Source organism: Equus przewalskii, chromosome 11 (genome assembly GCF_037783145.1).
Source record: "Equus przewalskii isolate Varuska chromosome 11, EquPr2, whole genome shotgun sequence".
Taxonomy (NCBI): Eukaryota; Metazoa; Chordata; class Mammalia; order Perissodactyla; family Equidae; genus Equus; species Equus przewalskii.
In genome coordinates, this window is record NC_091841.1 from 26,465,199 (window position 1) to 26,484,564 (window position 19,366).

At 56.7% G+C, this 19,366-nt stretch overlaps 2 protein-coding genes across 2 annotated transcripts; one reads left to right on the forward strand and one right to left on the reverse strand.

Annotated features, from left to right (window-relative positions):
* Positions 1-227: 227 nt before the first annotated feature.
* Positions 228-2,941, forward strand: SAC3D1 (SAC3 domain containing 1). Its single transcript, XM_070564239.1, has 3 exons — positions 228-367; positions 544-1,124; positions 2,339-2,941. The coding sequence occupies exons 1-3, from the start codon at positions 318-320 to the stop codon at positions 2,839-2,841; spliced, it is 1,134 nt and encodes a 377-aa protein (XP_070420340.1). The 5' UTR covers positions 228-317; the 3' UTR covers positions 2,842-2,941.
* On the reverse strand, positions 2,928-13,774 carry NAALADL1 (N-acetylated alpha-linked acidic dipeptidase like 1). Its single transcript, XM_070564240.1, has 18 exons — positions 13,575-13,774; positions 13,318-13,490; positions 13,116-13,237; positions 12,592-12,714; positions 10,313-10,596; positions 10,106-10,210; positions 9,274-9,359; positions 8,942-9,061; positions 6,120-6,205; positions 5,966-6,029; positions 5,812-5,879; positions 5,542-5,633; positions 5,364-5,454; positions 4,524-4,605; positions 4,267-4,440; positions 4,105-4,192; positions 3,900-3,992; positions 2,928-3,578 (listed from the first exon to the last, which is right to left on the reverse strand). Exons 1-18 carry the CDS (start codon positions 13,772-13,774, stop codon positions 3,392-3,394), a joined length of 2,238 nt encoding a protein of 745 aa, XP_070420341.1. The 3' UTR covers positions 2,928-3,391.
* Between the last annotated feature and the right edge of the window lie 5,592 nt (positions 13,775-19,366).

The following is a 19,366-nucleotide window of genomic DNA, read 5'->3' on the forward strand; positions in this document are numbered from 1 at the left end:
AAAAGTTGGCTGACCCCTGATCTAGAAAATGGGGAGAAAAGTCTCCAAAGGAACGGAGCGGAGAACGGCAGGCCGATTGAACCAGATTACCTACTTTTAGGGAGGCGGTCCCAAAGCCAAACACTGAAGGTTCAGTGGGCGGGAGCCCGGGGAGGCGTGGCTCCGCTTCTGTCCCGCCCCTCCTGCAAAGCCATTGGTTGCGGAAGGGACTACAAACTGGGGCATCATGGGAGTGACCCGGACTGCGCGGCGCATGATGGGGAACTAACCCGGCTTCAGCGCGCCGAGCAGAGGTGGCGGCGCTGAACTACAGCGCGATGCATCTCGGGAGGCCTGCTCGAGGATTAGTGGGAGGTGACACGACGCGGTGAGAGGACGGCGGTGGCCAGATGGGCGGCGGGGACGCTTAGACCCGGGCGGGGAGGAGGGCCCAGTCGGGGTAGGCCCCGCCTCGCCTCCGGCAGCCTCGGCGTGCCTCCGGCAGAATGGGGCGGGCGGCGGCCGCCGTCCCCGGGATGCTGAGCGCCCATCCTGTCCCCGCAGCCCACCCATGCCCGGCTGCGAGCTGCCCGTGGGTACGTGCCCGGACATGTGCCCGGCCGCCGAGCGCGCCCAGCGCGAAAAGGAGCGCCGCCTGCACCGCTTCGAGGTGGCGCCCGGGTGCCTCGGGGACCGGCCCCGCGCCGACCCGCAGCGCGCGGTGAAGGAGTACAGCCGGCCGGCCGCCGGCAAGGCCCGGCCCCCGCCGAACCAGCTGCGGCCGCCGCCCGTGCTGCTGGCCACCGTGCGCTACCTGGCCGGCGAGGTGGCCGAGCGCGCCGACGCGTCCCCCGCCGAGGTGGCCAGCTTCGTGGCGGACCGGCTGCGCGCCGTGCGGCTGGACCTGGCCCTGCAGGGCGCAGGCGACGCCGAGGCGGCGGTGGTGCTGGAGGCGGCGCTGGCCGTGCTGCTGGCCGTGGTGGCGCGGCTTGGACCGGACGCCGCGCGCGGGGCTGCGGACCCGGGGCTGCTGCAGGCCCAGGTGCAGGAGGGCTTCGGGTCGCTGCGGCGCTGCTACGCGCGGGGCGCCGGGCCGCACCCCCGCCAGGCCGCCTTCCAGGGCCTCTTTCTGCTTTATAACCTGGGTGAGTCGGGGTCCGGGCGGCGGGCAGAGCGCGAAGGCGGGGGCCCAGGAAGGAAACGGAAGCTTTAGCATCTCACCGTTGGCTCGCTCTCCGTCCCTGCCTCCTAAATGTGTGTCGAGTCAATGCACAAGATCCACCAAGCCCCGACGGGGGCCTTCTGGCCTGTCCCTCCCCATCTCTGGGTCTCAGTTTTCTCGTAATAAAAGTGGAGGGGATGGAGTTGGAATGGTGAGTTGTCCTAGAGAGTGATTTTCAAACTTTTTTTGGCAGCCAAGAATACATGTGTCCACAAATATATCTGAGACAGAAATTTCAAGACTTTAGATCCTTTCTTCGGATGGATGGTGCATTCTAATAAGTTCTGTTCTATTTAATTGTAATAAAATGCTGTTGACTTCACAGCCCGCTAATGGGTCAGAAGCCTCAGTTTACAAAAGTGGCCCAAGGTTCCCGTGCCTGTGTTTCTCCTCGAAGGGAAGCAGAGGCAAAATCTGTTCGAAGAAATGGCCTTACCAGCCAGACTGGAGAAGGTGTGGCAGGGCCCGCTCCCTAATCTGTGGGTCCGCTAGGGCAGTGGAGAAAGGGCTTGGCTGGAAGTCAGAAAACTTGGATTTGGGGGCCTGGCCTGGTGGGGCAGCGGTGAAGTTCGCATGCTCTGCTTCAGCGCCCCTGGGTTCACTGGTTTGGATCCCAGGTGTGGACCTACACTCCGCTTATCAAGCCATGCTGTGGCAGGCGCCTCACATATAAAGTAGAGGAAGATGGTCGTGGATGTTTGCTCAGGGCCAAGCTTCCTCAAAAAAAAAACAACTTGGATTTGATTGGTTCTACTTCATACGAATTCTAGGACAGTCTCAAGCAAGTCGTTAAATTATCTGGGCCTTTTCCCTAATCCCTAAACGCTGCCTCACTTTATTATGAGGATCCAGACTCTTTGAAGGGGCTCTGGAACCTCAGGAAACTCACTCAGATTTGGCTCAGGAAGGGGCTGGCGAGGAAAGGGGGAGGGAAGGTGGGCGTGGCCCGTGGGGGCGTGGTCAGAGCGGGAGGTAGGCGGGACTGAGGGCGGGAGATGAGCCTGGGGGAGGGCCCGAGGAGGTGGGCGTGGCTGAGGACTGGAGCTGGTGGGAGGGAAGATGGGAGGAGGGGCTGGGATGGAAGGTGGGCCTGATCCAGGAAGGATGCATTCTCATTGTGGCTTCCCGCCCTCACAGGCTCGGTGGAGGCCCTTCATGAGGTTCTGCAGCTGCCCGCTGCCCTGCGTTTCTGCCCGGCCCTGCGCACGGCCCTGGCAGTCGACTCAGCCTTCCGGGAAGGCAACGCCGCCCGCCTGTTCCGCCTGCTCCGGACCCTGCCCTACCTGCAGAGCTGCGCCGTGCAGTGCCACGTGGGCCGTGCCCGCCGCGGAGCCCTGGCCCGCCTCGCTCGTGCCCTGAGCACCCCCAAGGGCCAGACCCTGCCCCTGGGCTTCATGATCCACCTCCTGGCCCTGGACGGGCCCGAGGAGGCACGGGAGCTGTGCCAGGCCCACGGGCTGCCCTTGGATGGACAGGAGAGAGTTGTGTTCCTGAGGGGTCGCTACACGGAGGAGGGGCTGCCGCCTGCCGGGACCTGCAAAGTGTTGGTGGGGAGCAAACTCCGAGGGCGCACCCTGGAGGAGGTGGTCATGGCAGAGGAGGAAGATGAGGGTGTGGACAGACCCACGTCCCCAGCATGAGGGGCTGTGCAGTCTCCCAGAGCCAGGACTGGGTCCTAGCACTCGGGTTTCTTTTTTCATGATTCCCACACAATAAAAGGAACTTGTTTTGTAGGGACAACAGCTAGGCTTGATTTATTTGGGGGAGGGGAGGGAGGAGTTAAGACATGCCAGGGGCATGGGGAGAGGAACCCAGACTGGGCAAGGCCCTGTCCACCCTGGGCCTCACTTTCCCTGCTGGTCCCTGAGGGGTGGCCCTGGTGGTCTGAGTTGGCATCTAAGGTTGGCATTATGCATCCCATCCTCGCTCAATCACCAGCAAGAGCAGTTGGTGGTTTTGCCATTTCCCACTGTCCCCTTCTGCCAACCAAGAGCCAGGATGAGGGAGATTTTCATCTGGGGCTTGTCACTCCCTCGTGTCTCCACAACTGGTGGGACCCCTAGCTGCTGCTTCAGAAGCTTGAGAGGGTCCCGTGGTCATGCCCTCTCTGGGCATCAGGAAGACTGGAGTCCCGGAGTTGGAGGTGGGTAGGATAAGGGTAGTGGGGCAGCTGAAGAATGAGGGCTGGGGTCAGAGGTCAGCCACAGGCCTCAGGGTGGCTGCTGCAGCCTCCACGGCCGCCACCACAATGCTGAGCTGCCTCTGCACCTCAGCCCAGGCTGCAGATCCGGGGGCTGTGTTCATGGCTGCAGAGCAGGCATTGGCCAGGCCCGGGAATGTGGCTACGGAGCCCGTGCGGGGTGCCCAGAGCACGTGGCTGACGGGAGAAACGGGGGAGGACCAGGGTCACTCGGGGGCCAGGAAAGAGGAGCTTCAGCCTGGCACAGGCTCAGCTCCTGTATACAGCTAGGCACAAAAGCACCTCCCGACCGCCTCAAAGCTCAGGCTCTTACAGCAGTGGAGATGCAGCTTCTAGTCCCAGGGTGACCTTGACCGATTTGCCTTCCCTCCTTTGAGCCTGGAGTCTCGGGCTGGCATGTGCTCTAAGGGCTAGCGAGACTCTGACCTTTTTCCCCCTCAGGCGGTGCCCAGTGCCCAGCCTCACCCCACACACCTCCCGGGACCGGGATGGGCTCACCTGTAGTAGCGTTCCTCTGGGAAGGCTCGCGAGTTCAGGAAGGACCGTTCCAAGAGCATGAGCTGGTCGTTGAGCATGCGGACCTGCAGGGGGCTGGAGGCGGCAGGACCTGCTGGTCACTCTGGAGCCAGTGGCCCAGCTGCCAGCCTGCAACCTGCCCTGAAACCCACCCTCCCAGACACCTCTTTGCTGCGCCCTTGCTCACTCGGGGGTGCCCTTCTGCAGCTCTGATATCCGTTCGTCCAAGGCCGCGGCTGCCCCCTCGAACTTGTCCACTGCGGCTACCAGAGGCCCTGTGGGGAACGGCCAGCGTCTTAGCCCTGGGGGTGCAGGGCTCCCCGTACCTCAGTGTCGGGGAGCTCCGTACCCAGGCTGATGCTGTGCTGCTCCAACAGGGCCCCGAGGTCTTGCTGGGCGGCCTGCAGGAAGCTGCGGAGGGTCTCGCTGTAGTCACTGACATTGAGAGGCAGGAAGAGGCTGTCACTGAGCCGAAGAAGCACATTCCCCACCACCCGGGACACGGCCTGGTGGCTGCTGAAGCCTGCAAGGAAGGCGACAAGGTCAGGGCTCAGTCTTGAGCCCACCCTCCTCCAGCCTCAGGACGCTCCTTGGTCCCCTCCTCACCAGGGTCCACAAAGTTGTCCACATAGCCAAAGGTGTCGAAGGCTGTGTGGTAGGTGGGATAGATCCGGGCTGAGGTCTTGCTCTAGGGGAACAAGGGCCAGAGGTGACAGGCTTGGGATGGAAAGTGGGAGGAAGTTCAATTATAGTGAGCAATGTAGGGGCATTATCTCGATTAACTCATTGCCACATCCATGAGGAAGGTTCTAGAATTCTCACTTTACAGGAGAGCAAACAGGCTCAGAAAGGTTAAGTAACCTTCCTGACATCACACAGCTAATAAGCGGCAGAGCTCGGTCAAGTATCACTTTCCCAGGTCACATGACGGAGAAAAGACTGGGGCTTTGGAGTCAGAAGAGGATTCAAATCCAGCTCCCCCACCCAGGAGCAGTGTGGCCGTGACTGGGAGAAGGGGCTTTTGGAGCATCAAATGGGAGACACAGGCTGGGCCCCCTGCATCCCTTAACTCACCCTCACACCAATGTGATAAGTCATCCCTGTTTTATACTGTTATTTATTCCGAGATAAACGGGTCTTCACACTTTAAGATCTCTGGAGTCAGGATGCTTCTTATAGTCAATGTCATCCTACAACTGATTGGCAGTGTTTTTTTCCCTCCTGAGTAGTGCATATCATAACGGTGCAGCTTACAATCAGTATAAGTTTGATAAAATAACGTCGATGAGCGTAAGCAGATGCTCAGAGAGGGTAAGAAACTTGGCCGAGGTAGTACAGCTACGGAGTGATGGAGCCGGATTCAGTCTGCACTAGCGCAGCCCGCAGGAGAGGAGCGGGCTGGTGGAGTGAGGTAACGAGCTAGAGGAAGGAGGGGTGCCCGCTCACCCGGTCATAGGTGTAGGCGAGGTCCATGGAGGAGATGCCCAGGAAGTGAATGAAGGGTGCGTAGTCGCTGCCAGCACCCAGCGTGCCCAGGCTGCAGGAAGGAAGATGGTCGGGCTGGAGGGTGCTAGGCCCGCTCGCCGTCCCGGGGGCCCCTCCTCCGTCCTGGACCTGGGCTCACCTGGGGACCAGGCCGTACACCGGGCTGCTACGGTTGGAATACTGGATCCAGTTGTCGTAGATGCTGAGGCTGCTGCGGCCTGGTGCCGGAATCTGGCCGGGAGGGGCATCTAGTCTCGGGCTGGCCCCTCCCCAGGCCCAACAACCACGCGGGTCCTCGGCCCGGCCCACCCGGGTCTCCAGCTTAGGCACACTCCCGCAGGTCCTACAAACCCCGCCCCAGGCTCGGTCCCACCCAGCCCCGCCCCCCGGACAGCCCCGCCCCTTCCACCTGTTTGGCTGCAGTGAAGACGACGCTCTGGATCGGAGGCGTGCCCTGCGCCCTCAGGGAGACATTGGCTGTGGGAGGATCGGAGAACGACTCTCTTCGGGCTCCAGTTCCTTCGTTTCCCCCCTCCCTCAGTCAGCCCAGCCGCGCCCCATACCAAACACCGAGATGTCCACGTTGATGTAGGCCACCGTGCGCTCCTGCAACTTGCTGAAGAACTCCTGCGGGTGCGAGAGGCGACATCAGCTTGGCGCTGCCCGGTTCTGGGAACCCCCCCCCCCACCATCCTTTACCCTGCGGGGCTCACTCACCTCCGTGAATTCTGTGGAGCCGATGAGCCCAAACTCCTCTGCCCCCCAGCTTCCGAAGATGACTGATCTGCGGGGACGCCAGGTGCCTGGGGAGCGGGATAAAGGGCTGGAGGGTAGGATCCTCGGGTGGCTCAGGGAAAAGGTTGGGGACGTGGAGAAGAGGGAAGGGCTGGAAGGGGTGAAGCAGCCGGTGACAGGAGGTAGGTCCCGGGACCTCTTCAGCCAAGCCTTCCTGGAGGCTTCATCCTTCTTTACCCAGCCCCCTCCTCTGTGACACCCCCCCAAATTGTCCCCAACACCAACCTCCCTCGGCCAGGTGGTCCCTTCTGCCAGAACGCCCTGCCTCCCTCTTCTTTAGGTATGCTTTGAGAAGACCTCCTGACCCTCCACCCATCTCTCCTCCATGCTGCCTTTGCAAAACTCGCCCATAACCTTCCTTACTTGGTGACAATACATTTCCGTTCTCCTTAGGGCTTTATCCACATTGAGCTAATCCTTACAACAAGGCCTTGAGGGGAGACTATTATTGTCTCCATTTCGCAGCTGAGGAAACCAAGCCACAGAGAAGTTAAATGACTTGCCCAGGGTTACCCAGCTGGTAGGCAGCAGAGCCAGGGTTCAAATGCAGGGTCTGGCTCCAGACTTCAGAGGCTTTAACAATGCCCCACACTGCCTCTCCGAGCCCTCTGCAGCCTGGCTTCCATCTCCAGCCTCTGTGCTCACACTGCTCCCAGAAGCGCTGGTGCTCCTTGCTTGCCCCCTCACCTCCTCCAGACTCCCCCTCGCCCTCCATGGCCACATTCTCCTGCTTGTGCTCCCCTCTCTGGCTGCAACTCAGTCCCCTTCGATCCTTCCTCATCTTTTTGTTGTAAATGAAATTTCTTAAAGTAGAAAGTAATTACATGCTTGCACTGACAAATTCCCATACTTTTTCCTGCCAAAAACGCATGACCTGAATCTAATCAGACAAGCCCAAATCGAAGGACATTCAGCAAAATAAAATCAGGATCACGAAAGACAAAGGATGGCTAAGGAATCATGACAGAGGACACGGGCAGCTGCCACACATGTGACGTGTGATCCTGGATTGGCTCTCATTCCAGAAAATTCTTTTGCTCTAAAGGTCATTATAGGAACAATTGGCAAAATTGTTGATTTCCGGATTCTGATCCTGGGACTGTGGTTATGAAAGAAAATTTTTTTTAGGGAATATACAATGATGTATTTATGAGTAAAGGGACAGCATCTGGGTGAAGGGTATATGAGGCCTCTTTGGGCTATTTCTGCAACTCTTTTGTAAGTCTGAAATCATTTCAAAATAAAACACTTCAACAACAACAACAGTGACAAAGACAGTAATTTCTGCACTACAGTCAAAGCCCAGCCTCTCTCCACAAGATTCTCCCCCAACCTTCCTTATCAGCTGGTCTCAAGCACACCTGTGGGGTCACTGACCATTTATGCCACCGGCTCCCCAGTGTCTCTCTTTTCTGACCTGGAGATCAGCACCATCAACTGCCTGCTCGCCTTGTCCCCCGGAGTGACTCCTGGGCACCTCAAAATCAACATGCAAATGGGCACGCGACACATAAAGATGTAATTGGTGACATCAGTAACATAAAGGAGAAAGACAGCTTTATGGGAGGAGAGTTTTTGTGTGCCCTTGAAGTTAGGATGCTACCAATTCAGATTAGGTACTTATAACTTTAGGATGTTGTGTCACGGAAGATGAAAAAGTTCCAGAGATGGATGGTGGCGATGGTGGCATAGCATTGGGAATGTACTTAGTGCCACTGAACTGTACACTTAAAAATGGTTAGAAGGGTACATTTTATGGTATGTATATTTTACCGCAATAAAAAAACTAAAAAAAAAATCAACATGGGAAGAACCAAATTCGTGTTCTTCCCCCTAGATCTGCCCTCTGACTCTGCTTTTTCATAAATGGAACTGCCATGCGCTGGGTTGCTCAGACTCCCTCACCTCTGTCGCTAACAGACCCCAAGGTCTTCCCACTCTCTCCTCCTCACTGCCCTGCCCCCGCCTGGTCCAAGCCCCGCCATCCCTCCTGGCCTGAGGATGACGATACCTCTGACTGGTCCCTCCAAGCAGGGCCTGCCCTGCCCTCTCCCAGTGTAGCAGGGGAAGCCGTTTAGAATTGTACTCCATCATGTCACCGTCTTGATTAAAATCCCTCCCCAGCTTTCCACTCCCCAACTGGGCTGCCAGTGGCCTGGCCCTGCCACCTCTGCCACCTGGCCCAGCCCCTCCTTCCCACATGGCGTCCCCTCTACGGGGAGCTTCCCCCTCCTTCCCCGAACTGCCGCCTCCACAGAGAAGCCGCCCCCGGCCATGGCTTGCCCCTGGGAAGCCCCTTGCGTATTTTCTTCATAGCACCTATCACAATTGTCACTTCATGCAGGAACTCTGGGTGTTCACTGCGGGATCTCCGGTGCTTAGAACTGGCTTAGCACATTGGAGGCACGGGGACATATTTGTTAAGTTACAACTTTGTCGATCCCCGCCTCAGCTGAAGCCCCTGGGGACGAGCCCGGGCACGGCCCTGCTCTCGGCAGCATCCGGGCTTCGGGCCTTGGAGGGCACAGAAGGCTCTCAGAAGCTCCACCACACGGGGCTACTCGGGCGAGGCGAGGGCTGGAGTCCCCGCATGCCCGCCCCCAGGGCCCTCGCTCTGGGCACAAGTGGACACTGGAGGAGGAGAGAGAGGAGCTGGGGCAGGACGCCCACGAGCTCAAGGAAGAGTGGGCTGGAGGTGCTTCCCGGGCGGAGCATCCCTGCAGGAGGGGAGGGAGCGTCCTCACCCTTCTTCAGCAGGGTCCCCAGGGCGCGAGTGACCTCCAGGAGGACAGCAGTGCCGCTGCTGGGGTCCACGGCTCCGTGTACCCAGCTGTCCCGGTGGTTTCCATAGAGCACATAGCGGTCTGGCGGGAGGAGCAGAGTCAGAACCCGGAGAGGAGGGAGGGAGGGGGCGGGTCCAGGCAGGCGGGGCGGCGGGGGGCGTGGTCAGGCGGGCGGGGCGGCGGGGGGGCGTGGTCAGGCAGGCCGGCCGGGGGCGGGGCCGGGGGCCGGGGTCAGGCAGGCCCGGCGGAGGGGGCGGGGCCTGAGGGCACACTGAGCCATGAGGGGCGCTCACCAGGCTCCACAGCCCCGCGGATGATCCCCAGGACGTTGGAGGAGTTCCGCAGCTCCAGGCGGTTGTGGACACTCACGTTCACCTGGCTGGAGGAGTGACGGAGGTGACAAATGTCTTGACCCCGCCCACTCCCCCCTCCCGCATGCAGGAGAAACTGAGGCAGAGAGCGGGAGGGGGACATGGCAAGGTCACTTGCCCAGAAGTACCAGGAGAAGCAGCACGGCTAGAGCCCACACTTCTGATTCCAATTCTCCTTTCACTCACTCATTCACTCAGTAAACACTTATTGGATGCTTAGTGTATGCCCGCAGCATCCCAGGCTCTGGGCAATGACTAAGACAGATGTGGCCCGGCCCTCGTGGGCCTCTGTCTCCTGAGTGGGACAGACCACAAGGAAGTGGGCAACTAACTGCAGGAGGCGAAGAGGCCTGGGAGGACACTAACACGTTGACGTGAGAGAGGATACCTAGTGGCAGGTAAGGGGGTTAGTGCAGTTCAGGAATGCAGGAGGGTGGGGAAGGGTGTTCCCGGCGGAAGGAACAGCAGGTGCAGAGGCCCTGATCTGGGAGTGAGCTTGCCGTATTTAAGAGAGGGCATGGCTGGAGAGTGGAGGTCTGAGATGAGATAGGGGGACCCCACAGGGCCTTATGGGGCACGCAGCTGTTTCACTGGCTTCCCTCAAAGACAAGACGGATATTTTGGAGTCAGGGGAGGGGTTGCCCGAGAGGAGAAAGGGAAAGGCCAGGCCTCCAAGTGGGCAGAGGGGACTCAGGGCCAGGGAAGCATAACAAAGGAAGCAGAGAGGAGGGTGGGGAGACAGGGCCCCTCTCACCTGTCTGCTGAGAAGTTGCCATCAGACCGGAAGCCAGGCCCCAACCTGTACTCACAGCCCAGTGCTCCCTGCCAGGTCTCTGGGGCCGAGGCTCCCTGGAGGTTACTGAGGAGGACAGAGAGGCCCTTCAGAGCAAGGACGGGTGTGAAGGGGGAAGCTTGGAGACCAATGGAGGGTGGGCAAGGAGACCCCAGGACCCAAGCTCACCAGAGAAGGACTTTTGCATCCTCGAAGCCAATGGGCTGAGCGGGAATTGGGGGAAATCCGGAGGCATTGGCAGGGTCCAGGCGGAAGGAGGAGGGGTTGGCTGGAAGGTAGGGAGTCAGGGGGTCCCCAAAATACTCCAAGTAGGAGCCTCGCTCCACCCCCGAGGGAGGCAGGCCCCAGGAGTACGGGAAGGTCTGGCTGGGCGAGCTCTGCCCGTCGTTGATGTCACTGGGGTCCGTGTACACCAGCACCCCAGCCACCCCGTGCTTGGCGGCATTCACAGCCTGCAGGAGGCAGAGGAGGCTGTGTTTAGGGGAGGGGCAGGGAGGGGGCACGTCCTGCTCCTCTCCCTCCCTCGCTGTGGAAGCCAGGAATGGATCTACCCTCCAGTCTGCAAGATGATGCTTGCCCAAGGCATTGATTGCAATGCTGCTTGAGATAGCACAAGACTATTGGGCATAGGCAAGCCAGTGCTTATCAGTGGAGGCTGATTAAATACGCAGAAGATCCTACAATGGAATACTATGCAGCCGTGTAAAAGAACGAGGTTGGGCTCCTACACTCATGTTCATAGCAGCACTGTTCACAATCGCCACAAGGTGGAAACAAGCCACATGTCCATCGACGGGTGGATGAAAAAGCAAAATGAGGTATATAACATGCAAGAGAATACTATTCAGCCATAAAAAGGAAGGAAATTCTGATATGACATGGATGAACCTTGAAAACATTATGCTAAGTGAAATAAGCCAGACACAAAGGGACAAATATGGTATGATTCCTCTTGTACAAAGTCCCTAGCATAGACAAATTCATAGACACAGAAAGTCTGGGGAGGGGAAAGAGGGGAAAGAGGAAGTCAGTGCTTAACGGGTACGGGGTTTTGTCTGGAATGATGAAAGAGTTCTGGAAATGGCTAGTGGTGATGGTTGCACAATATTTTGAGCGTTCTTTATGCTGCTGCATTGACACTTAAAAATGGTTAAAATGGTAAATTTTGCTACATGTGTTTTACCACAATGAAAACAAAACAGTACATTAAAAAAAAAAAAAAAAAAGACAAAGAAGGGCAGAGTTTAGGTACCGCCTGAGAATGATCTCCAGGAGGTGTTAAGGTGAAGAAAGCGCATCTCAGAACAGTGGGTGTAGTAAGCTACTTTTCTGTAAAAAGATCGGGAAATAAGACTATATATTCATACGTGCTTCTTCCAAAAGAAATTCTGGGGAGACATCCCCTCAACAAACAAAAAGTTGCTACCTCATTGGAGGATGGCCTTACACGAGGACTTTTTCACTTTCTACTTTTTTTTTTTGTTTTTGAGGAAGATTAGCCCTGAGCTAACATCTGCTCCCAATCCTCCTCTTTTGGCTGAGGAAGACTGGCCCTGAGCTAACATCCATGCCCATCTTCCTGTACTTCATATGTGGGACGCCTACCACAGCATGGCTTTTTGCCAAGCAGTGCCATGTCCGCACCCGGGATCCAAACCGGCCAACCCCGGGCCGCAGAAGCGGAATGTGCACACTTAACTACTGCGCCACTGGGCTGGCCCTCTACTTTTTTTTAAAACTGGAAATTCTATAATCTGTATAATTCCACCATGCCTTCTTCTTTCATTTTCTTCTCTTTCTCTCTCTCTCTCTTTTTTTTTTTTTTTTTTTTGCAGCTCTTATCATGGGCATTTCTTTAAAAATTGTGATAAAATACACATAACACTAAATTTACTGTCTTAGCCACTTAAGTGTGCGGTTCAGTGGCATTAAATACGTTCATGTTACTGTGCCACCGTCACCACCATCCGTCTCCAGAACTCTTTTTGACTTGCAAATCTGAAACTCTGTACCCCCTAAACACTAACTACCTATTCCTTTCTGTCATTCTATATCTTTTTATTTAAAAAAAATTTTTTTTAAACCATAGATATGTAATACTTAGTCAAAATTTTAAATTGAAAAGAAACAGGTTTGGGAGGAAGGCAAAAGGAGGGATTTAAGTTGAATATTCAGAAGGTTGACTTCACAGGAGGACTAGATTCAGAACATCCAAGCTGAAAATTTTGCCTGATTCTTTTCTTTCCTAAGTCTCAGAGAGGTTAGGGGAGTCATCCAAGGTCACACAGCACATCAGTGGTAACAGCACAAATACAGCTCGCCTCCTACCCGGAGCCCAGGGCTCAGCTCCCCACTCACCACTGCTCCCTCCCCTTCCCCTCACTTCCTCCTGTCCACTCCTGGGCTCCTCTCCCCACCCAGCCCCCTGCCCTGGAGCTGCTGCTCACCTTGGCCCCACGCCCTACACCCCCGTAGCGGGTCAGGGCAATGGTGCCTTCGAGTCTGATGCCCCGATTCTGTAGCTCCTTAAAGTCTTCTTCTGAGCCCTGGTTGGCATAGACGAGGAGACCCTAGTCCCAAGAAGAAGTGATTTTAGAGCCAGGCCCTGAAAAGGGCGGTGTGGGTTAAGGAGAGGGAAGGCTGGGTGGAAGGATGAAGGATTTAGATTCTGTTCCCCCACCTCACCCAGAGCTTGTAAGAGCCCCAAGGACAGAGTCACACCTGGTTTCCTCTGTGTCCAGGTACCCTGTATCAGGCCTGGCCTTGAGCAGAGGCCATTAGTGTTTGTTGAATGACTAAGTGATGGGCGAAAGGAGTAGCAGTGGAGTGTGGAGGCGAGTAAATTCTAGGGGAGAATGAGCCTAGTTGACGCACTTTTCCTCAGCTGCCCCTGGGTCAGGATGGGAGAAGCTGAGGTGGGAGCCTGGGGGAGCTGGGCCATGGCAGTGGGGAGAGGGTGTTCCAGGCCCACCTGTGGGGTTCCAGGGGGAGCGTAGGCAGCATAAGGTGGCACCACATCGGGACCCTCCTGCTCCCCAGTCACGTTCTCCTCGCTCCGGCGGCAGGAGAAGAGGATGTTCCCAGTGGGATCCACTGTAGGGCGGGCAGTGTCAGGGCGGGGCCCAGCAGCTCTCCCGCCCCACGGGCCTCCCCAAACCTGAACAGGCGCTCACCGACGGTCACGCTATTGGGCTGCTCCTGGCTGGGGAGGGACAGCAGCACTTCATACTCGAAGGTCTCGGCCGAGTCCAGGCCTGACTCTGCGTCCCGCCAGCGCTGCAGCAACAGCTGCACCAGCTCCTCATCGCGGGGGGTGGAGGACAGGTGCGGCTCCCTGGAGAGTTCTCTGTGGGGTGGGCAGAGGGCAGGGTGGCCAAGGTCAGGGAGGGCCCCCTGGCACACAGGAGGGGCGGGGAGACAGGCCTCTCACCGAAGATTCTCCCGGATCCTGCTGGCATCCAGCTGTCCCATGACGGTCTCAAGGATCCCCAGGTCCAGGTCCTGGGAGGCTGAGATGCTGGGGGCTGGTGAGTCGGCCCCTTTGGGGATGGCAAAGTGGCCCAGGATGATCCCCAACCCCAAAAGGGCAGCAGCCCCCACCACCCCCCCAAGCACCTTCACCCCCTGCATCTTGTGGAGTCTTGGCCAGCTGGGGTGGCTCCTTATAGATGGGATGTCGGGTTTAGTTAACCATTACCTCATGGGTGGCCCTGCTCTTTGGCCCCTAGCTGACAGGGACAGTGAGGGAGCATCCTGCAGGGAGGGCCAGGAGCTGTTCACAGCCACCTCAATTTCTGCAACATTCACCTGGAAGGGACCTCCAGGGGCATCAAGTCCCCACAGGGACATGGAGGCCCAGAGAGGGACAAGGTCTCATCCAGAGTCTCCCAGTAAAACAGAGACCAAGCCGGGACTGGAACTCAGAGCCAGCACTGCCTCTGTGTCCTCCGTGTCATTTGATCTCCAGCACATCCCTCCGTGGCTGCAGGAGCAGGTTTTGAATTCAAGTTCCATCCTTGCTAGGCATAAGCTATGTGACCTTGGGCAATTCATTCAGCTTCCTGAACCTGTTTTCTGAGCTGTAAAATTGGGATAATAGAAGCTATTTCACAAAACTGTGGTGCTGTGTTCACTAAATGAGACGACGCCTGTAGAAATATCTAACTCAGTGTCTGGCACATGGTGGGCGCTCAGTAAATTTTCACCTCTCCTGCCTTGTCTGAACCCATAAAATGCTAAGCCTAGAGCTAAAGGAAGAAGGGGAACCCAGAGGAATTCTCTGAATCTACCCTGCAGGGGTCTCAGTTTGTGGGAGGAAGTGGGGCTCTTCGAAAGGCAAGCTGTTCTAGAGGACAGAGAGGGGGAAGCCCATACTTCCTCGGGAGGGTGACTTCCTCCTTCATTCCCTGACCCTGTCTGGAATCCATTCATCTGTTCACCATCCACCCGCTTGTTTATCCACCCACCCACCCCACATCCGCCTACCCTCCCATCCGTCCATCCAGCTATCCACCCAGCTATCCACTCATCCATGCATCTATCCAGCTATCCACTCATCCATGCATCCATTCATGCATCCATTCAGCTATCCACCCCTCTATGCATCTACCCACCCACCCATCCATTTATCCTCCCACTCTTCTATCCACCCATTCACTCCCCATCCCATCTGTTCATCCATGCATCCATTCACTCCTTCATTTACACCTGCAAGCTTCATTCATTCATTCATTCGGCTCTATGCCAGATCCATGCCAGGCCCTGAGGAATAAAGGTGCCCAGGAACTCGAGTCTAGCAGGGGAGACAGGAAGGCTTTGGGTTCAGCCATGTGGTAAGTGCCCCTAGAGCGGGAGGACCAGCGTGTTCCCAGGGGGCAGAAGGAGGAGTTCTGTGTAGGAGGGAACATTTGGGGGCATCTTCCAAGGATGAGAAGGCATTTAGCAAGCAGAAAGGCAAGGGGCAGGCCCTCTGTGCAGATGGCCCAGCATGTGCCGAGGCTGAGAGGGAGGGAGACACAGAGTCCTAGTACAAGTGCTAAGCCTCTTCCAGACCTCGCAGAGAGCCAGGCAGCGCTGGGATGGGCCCTGGGGCTCAGGCTGTGACTCCACCCCCCCCCCCATGGCCTATCCTGCCTTGGGGTTCTGCCCAGCAGGGGACAGCCCATTGACTGGACCCAAGATGCCTGAAGAGCCGGGGGAGTGGGGCCATGGTAGACTTGTGAGTGAGTGTGAGCATGTGAGTGTCTGTGTGATTTCAGAGCAGCCACTTCCCACTTACAACCCCATTTTGCTGGCACCACCTGCCGCCCCCCACCGCCCGCACGCCCATCCCCCTGTGCTGGGGCTGAGGAGGTTAGCATGTGGCACAGAGTGGAGGACCAGCGGTGGCTGTAGTGTGACCAGGGACTTCAGGGAGGAGCACCAGGAAGCCAGGGCTCCTGGCAAGTTGATTGTCAGCACCCAGGATGTGACCTTGGGTCTTATCAGAAGGCTTGCAGTGTGGGGAGTGCACACACTCCTTATGAGGACACAGGACGACTGTCCCCACCAGGCTGGAGGTGGAACACCAAGGTCAGCTGATAAGGTAAGGAACAGATGTGGTGATGACACCATGCGGAAGCAGCCCCCTGATCCCACTCCACCCCCTCTTGGAATGGTTTAGCCGCTTGAATATGTAAAGTCACAGACACAACGTCTGGACAAGAGTCTGTAATCTGTGAATGGGCGACTCCCCCTGAGTGTGTGTAACATCCGTGTGTGTGACACCTGAGAACTTGGGCTCAGGCTGTTGGAGTCAGCTGGTGTGTACACTGCTGTAGGCCCCAGGCATCGACTTGATCGATTTTCCTTCCCCAATCTTGGCTGCGTGGGTAGTGTGGCCCCTTCCTGAACCTTTTGGATGTTGGTGAAAAGCACTTAAGGTGGCTAACGCATTTGATGCATATGACATCTTTTATCTTCCCACCTCACTCCCTCCGTCACTCTGACTCCAAGACTTCTTTTTTTTTTTTTGAGAAAGATTAGCCCTGAGCTAACATCTGCCACCAATCCTCCTCTTTTTGCTGAGGAAGCCTGGCCCTGTGCTAACATCCGTGCCCATCTTCCTCCACTTTATATGTGGGACGCCTACCACAGCATGGCTTGCCAAGCGGTGCCATGTCCACACCTGGGATCCGAACCGGCGAACCCTGGGCTGCCAAAGTGGAATGTGCACATTTAACCGCTGCGACACTGGGCCGGCCCCTCCAAGAGTTCTTCAGTGCCCCCCGAACCTCCAGTCCATGAGTGCTGGCTCCTTTCCACTGCCTCTCACCTCCGGCCTTGCCCAACCTGAGCCCCTTGCGAACTTTCTCAAGGCCCCACCCCCCATCCTCTCTGCTTTGGTCACATTCACAGGGAAGAAACCCCGACCTTCAGCCCACTCTGGATTTGTACCCTTGACTGTGGATGTGCCTGCAGAGTCAAATGACCTCGCTGATCTTGCTTTAAATTTATGATCCCAAACCTCAAGCAGGCCCTCCTTCCTGCTGGCCATCCTTCTATCTTCCCTGGTCTGCTCACTCGCCAGCCCGCCAGTGCTCCTGGATGGCGATTTCACACCTTCTCCTCAAGCCTCCACCGCATTCTCCTCCACCCTCGCTCTCAGCTGGGGACCATGCTTCCTCTTTCCTATGAAAATCAGAGGGAAGTTCACAGCTCACTTGAGCTACCCACCCCCGGCCCACCCACTTGGCCCTCTCGCCTCTCACTGCAGATGAACGGTCCAAGCCCCTCTCAGAGGCCAGCCTCCACCCTGTGCACTGAGCCCATCCTCCTCGCTGTTCAAGGATGTGGCCCCAGCAAGTGCCCCTGCTCCCCTTTTTCTTTATTGGGTCATTTCCATCCACCTAAATCACCATTTATGGTGTTTAGTACTGTCTTTTAAAAAAATCTCTCAATTCCACTTGTTCCTCCAGTAACTGTCCTGTTTTTCCGTCTCCTTTTATGATAAAAGTCCTTACAAGGGTCATCTAAGCTCGTCTCTAATTCCGCTCCTCCCATTCTCTCTTGAGGCCACTCCAGTTCAGGCTTAACCCACCAGTCCGCGAAGGTGCCCTGGAAAAGGTTAACTGTGCTCCACGTTGGGGAACCCAGTGGTCAGTTCCGTCCTCTCTTCTTACTTGGCCTGGTGGCAACGTTGCCCACAACCAGTCAACCTGTCCTCCGTAAGCACTTTGGTCTCATGGTTTCCGGGTCCTCCCACTCGCCCCGTTTCCTCCCACTGTTGTGGCTGCTCCTTTTCAGCCTCTTTTCCTGGGTCCTCTTCACCTCCTGACTTTTTAGCATCCGAGCGGCCAGGGCTCAGGCCTTGGATCACTTCTCGATCTACCCCCATTTCCTGGATGGTCTGGTCCAGGCTCCTGGCTGTAAATCCTGTGGGGGCCAGCCTCCAAGATGGTCCAAAGGATACTGCGGAAATTACAGGGTGTGGCTTCCAAGGTCAGGTCATTAAAGACATCGTGGCTTCTGCCTGGCCCTGCCTTGGGTCACCTGCCAGATGCCACATTGCGAGGCCACTCAAAAAAGTCTGGAGACAGTCCACATGGCAAGAAACCCAGGCCTCCTGCCAGCCATGCGAGTGAGCCACCTTGGAACTGGGTCCTCCAGCCCCAGTCGAGCCTTCAGAAGATGTCGGCCTCGGCTGACATCCTGACTGCAAACTCCTGAGGGATCCCGAGCCAGGCCACCCAAACAAACCACTTTTAGATTCCTAACCCACGGAGATGGTGCGAGATAACAAATGGTAATGGTTTTACGATGCTCAGTTTTGAAGTCATTTGTTACACAGCAATAGAAAGCCCATTCCAATGAGCAAATGTAGATTGAAACCCCACAAAGTTATGTCTCCAATCGAAACCTGTCCCTGAACTCTAGACCTGGATTTCTAGCTGCCTACTTTGCAGCCACACTTGGCAATCCAGAGGCAGCTCGCACTGAACGCGCCCCAATCTTCGTCCTCAAATTTCTTCCTCCTGCAGGCTCCATCCTTCTAGTCGCTGGCCAGAAATCTCGGAGTTACGTTTTTATTCCTCTTTCTCTCACATGCTGCCTCGAGTCTATCAGGAAATCCTGTTGGCTGTGACTTCCAAAGAAATTTGGACTCCATCCTGATTCAAGACTCCGTTGTCTCTCCCTTGGGTGTTAGCCTCGTCCCTGCTCTCTCTGACCCCATCCTTGTCCCTCTAGTCCTTACTCAGCGCGGCAATCAGACAATCTTTGTAAAACACAAGTCAGACCATCGTGACTGTGCCCGCAGCCCCCATGGCTCCTTTTTGACTAGGAGTGACAGCCACTACGGTGGCCGCAGACCCCTTCAGTTCTCTGAGCTCCCCCCTCACCTCCTCCTAGCTCACTGCTCCAGCCCCTCTGGCCTCCAGCTGCCCCTGACTCGTTCCTGACTCGGGGTCTTTTTGTCACTGCTCTGGCTTCCTGGAACGCTGTTCCCTCAGCTCTCCGCAGGGTCCTCCCTCAGGTCCTCCATGTCTTTGCTCTAACGTCACTTCTCCACAAGATCCTCCCTGCCACTGTCTAAACTGGGTTCCTTCCCTCCCTCAGGCTTCCTCTTCCCTCTCCTGCCTCATTTTTCTGCTTTGCCTGTGTCACCATTGACTTATTCATTAGTTCTTGTCTCCCCTCCTAGAACGTAAGTTCTTCCAAGGCAGGGATCTTTGTTTTATTCACTGCTGAATCTCCAGAGCCCAGAACAGTGCCTGGCACAGAGGAGGCGCTCAACAAATCTTTGTAGAATGAATGAAGAGCTGATGTGAACCAGCACGGCTCCACGACACTACGGACTCATGCTCCAGCTGTCTGGTATTGGAGGAGTGGGCTCGAACGGACCTCCGGAGCGGATGCTTCTGAAGGATGATGCCACAGGATGCAGGGTGGTGCCGCCAGGCTTCAGGATTTGGCCACCATCTGAGGCGGGAATAGCAGGAGTGGGGAGTCTGCTGGGAGCACAGGTACCCCAGATTGCTTCCACTGGGCCTCCGAAGCCAGGTCACAGGCGTGGGTAGAGCCACTGGAGGTCCACTGATCGCCGACTCCCACTGAATGCTAACAACTCGCCAAGGCCGCACTAAATCGCCAGTGCTCACAAGAGCCTCTGAGGTGGGCACCGTGACAAACCCTTTGCAGAGGAAGAAGCACGTCCAGTTACTCGGTCAAGTTCACACAAGCTGG

Excerpts from the sequence above, each read along its gene's own strand:
- SAC3D1 (XM_070564239.1), top strand. The coding sequence starts at position 318 with ATGCATCTCGGGAGGCCTGCTCGAGGATTAGTGGGAGGTGACACGACG. Across the intron at positions 368-543 it reads GTGGGAGGTGACACGACGCG|CCCACCCATGCCCGGCTGCG; the intron begins GTGAGAGGACGG and ends CTGTCCCCGCAG. Across the intron at positions 1,125-2,338 it reads CTTTCTGCTTTATAACCTGG|GCTCGGTGGAGGCCCTTCAT; the intron begins GTGAGTCGGGGT and ends CCGCCCTCACAG.
- NAALADL1 (XM_070564240.1), bottom strand. The coding sequence starts at position 13,774 with ATGCAGGGGGTGAAGGTGCTTGGGGGGGTGGTGGGGGCTGCTGCCCTT. Across the intron at positions 13,238-13,317 it reads GCCCAATAGCGTGACCGTCG|TGGATCCCACTGGGAACATC; the intron begins GTGAGCGCCTGT and ends CCCGCCCTACAG. Across the intron at positions 3,579-3,899 it reads CCAGAGGAACGCTACTACAG|CCACGTGCTCTGGGCACCCC; the intron begins GTGAGCCCATCC and ends TTCTCCCGTCAG.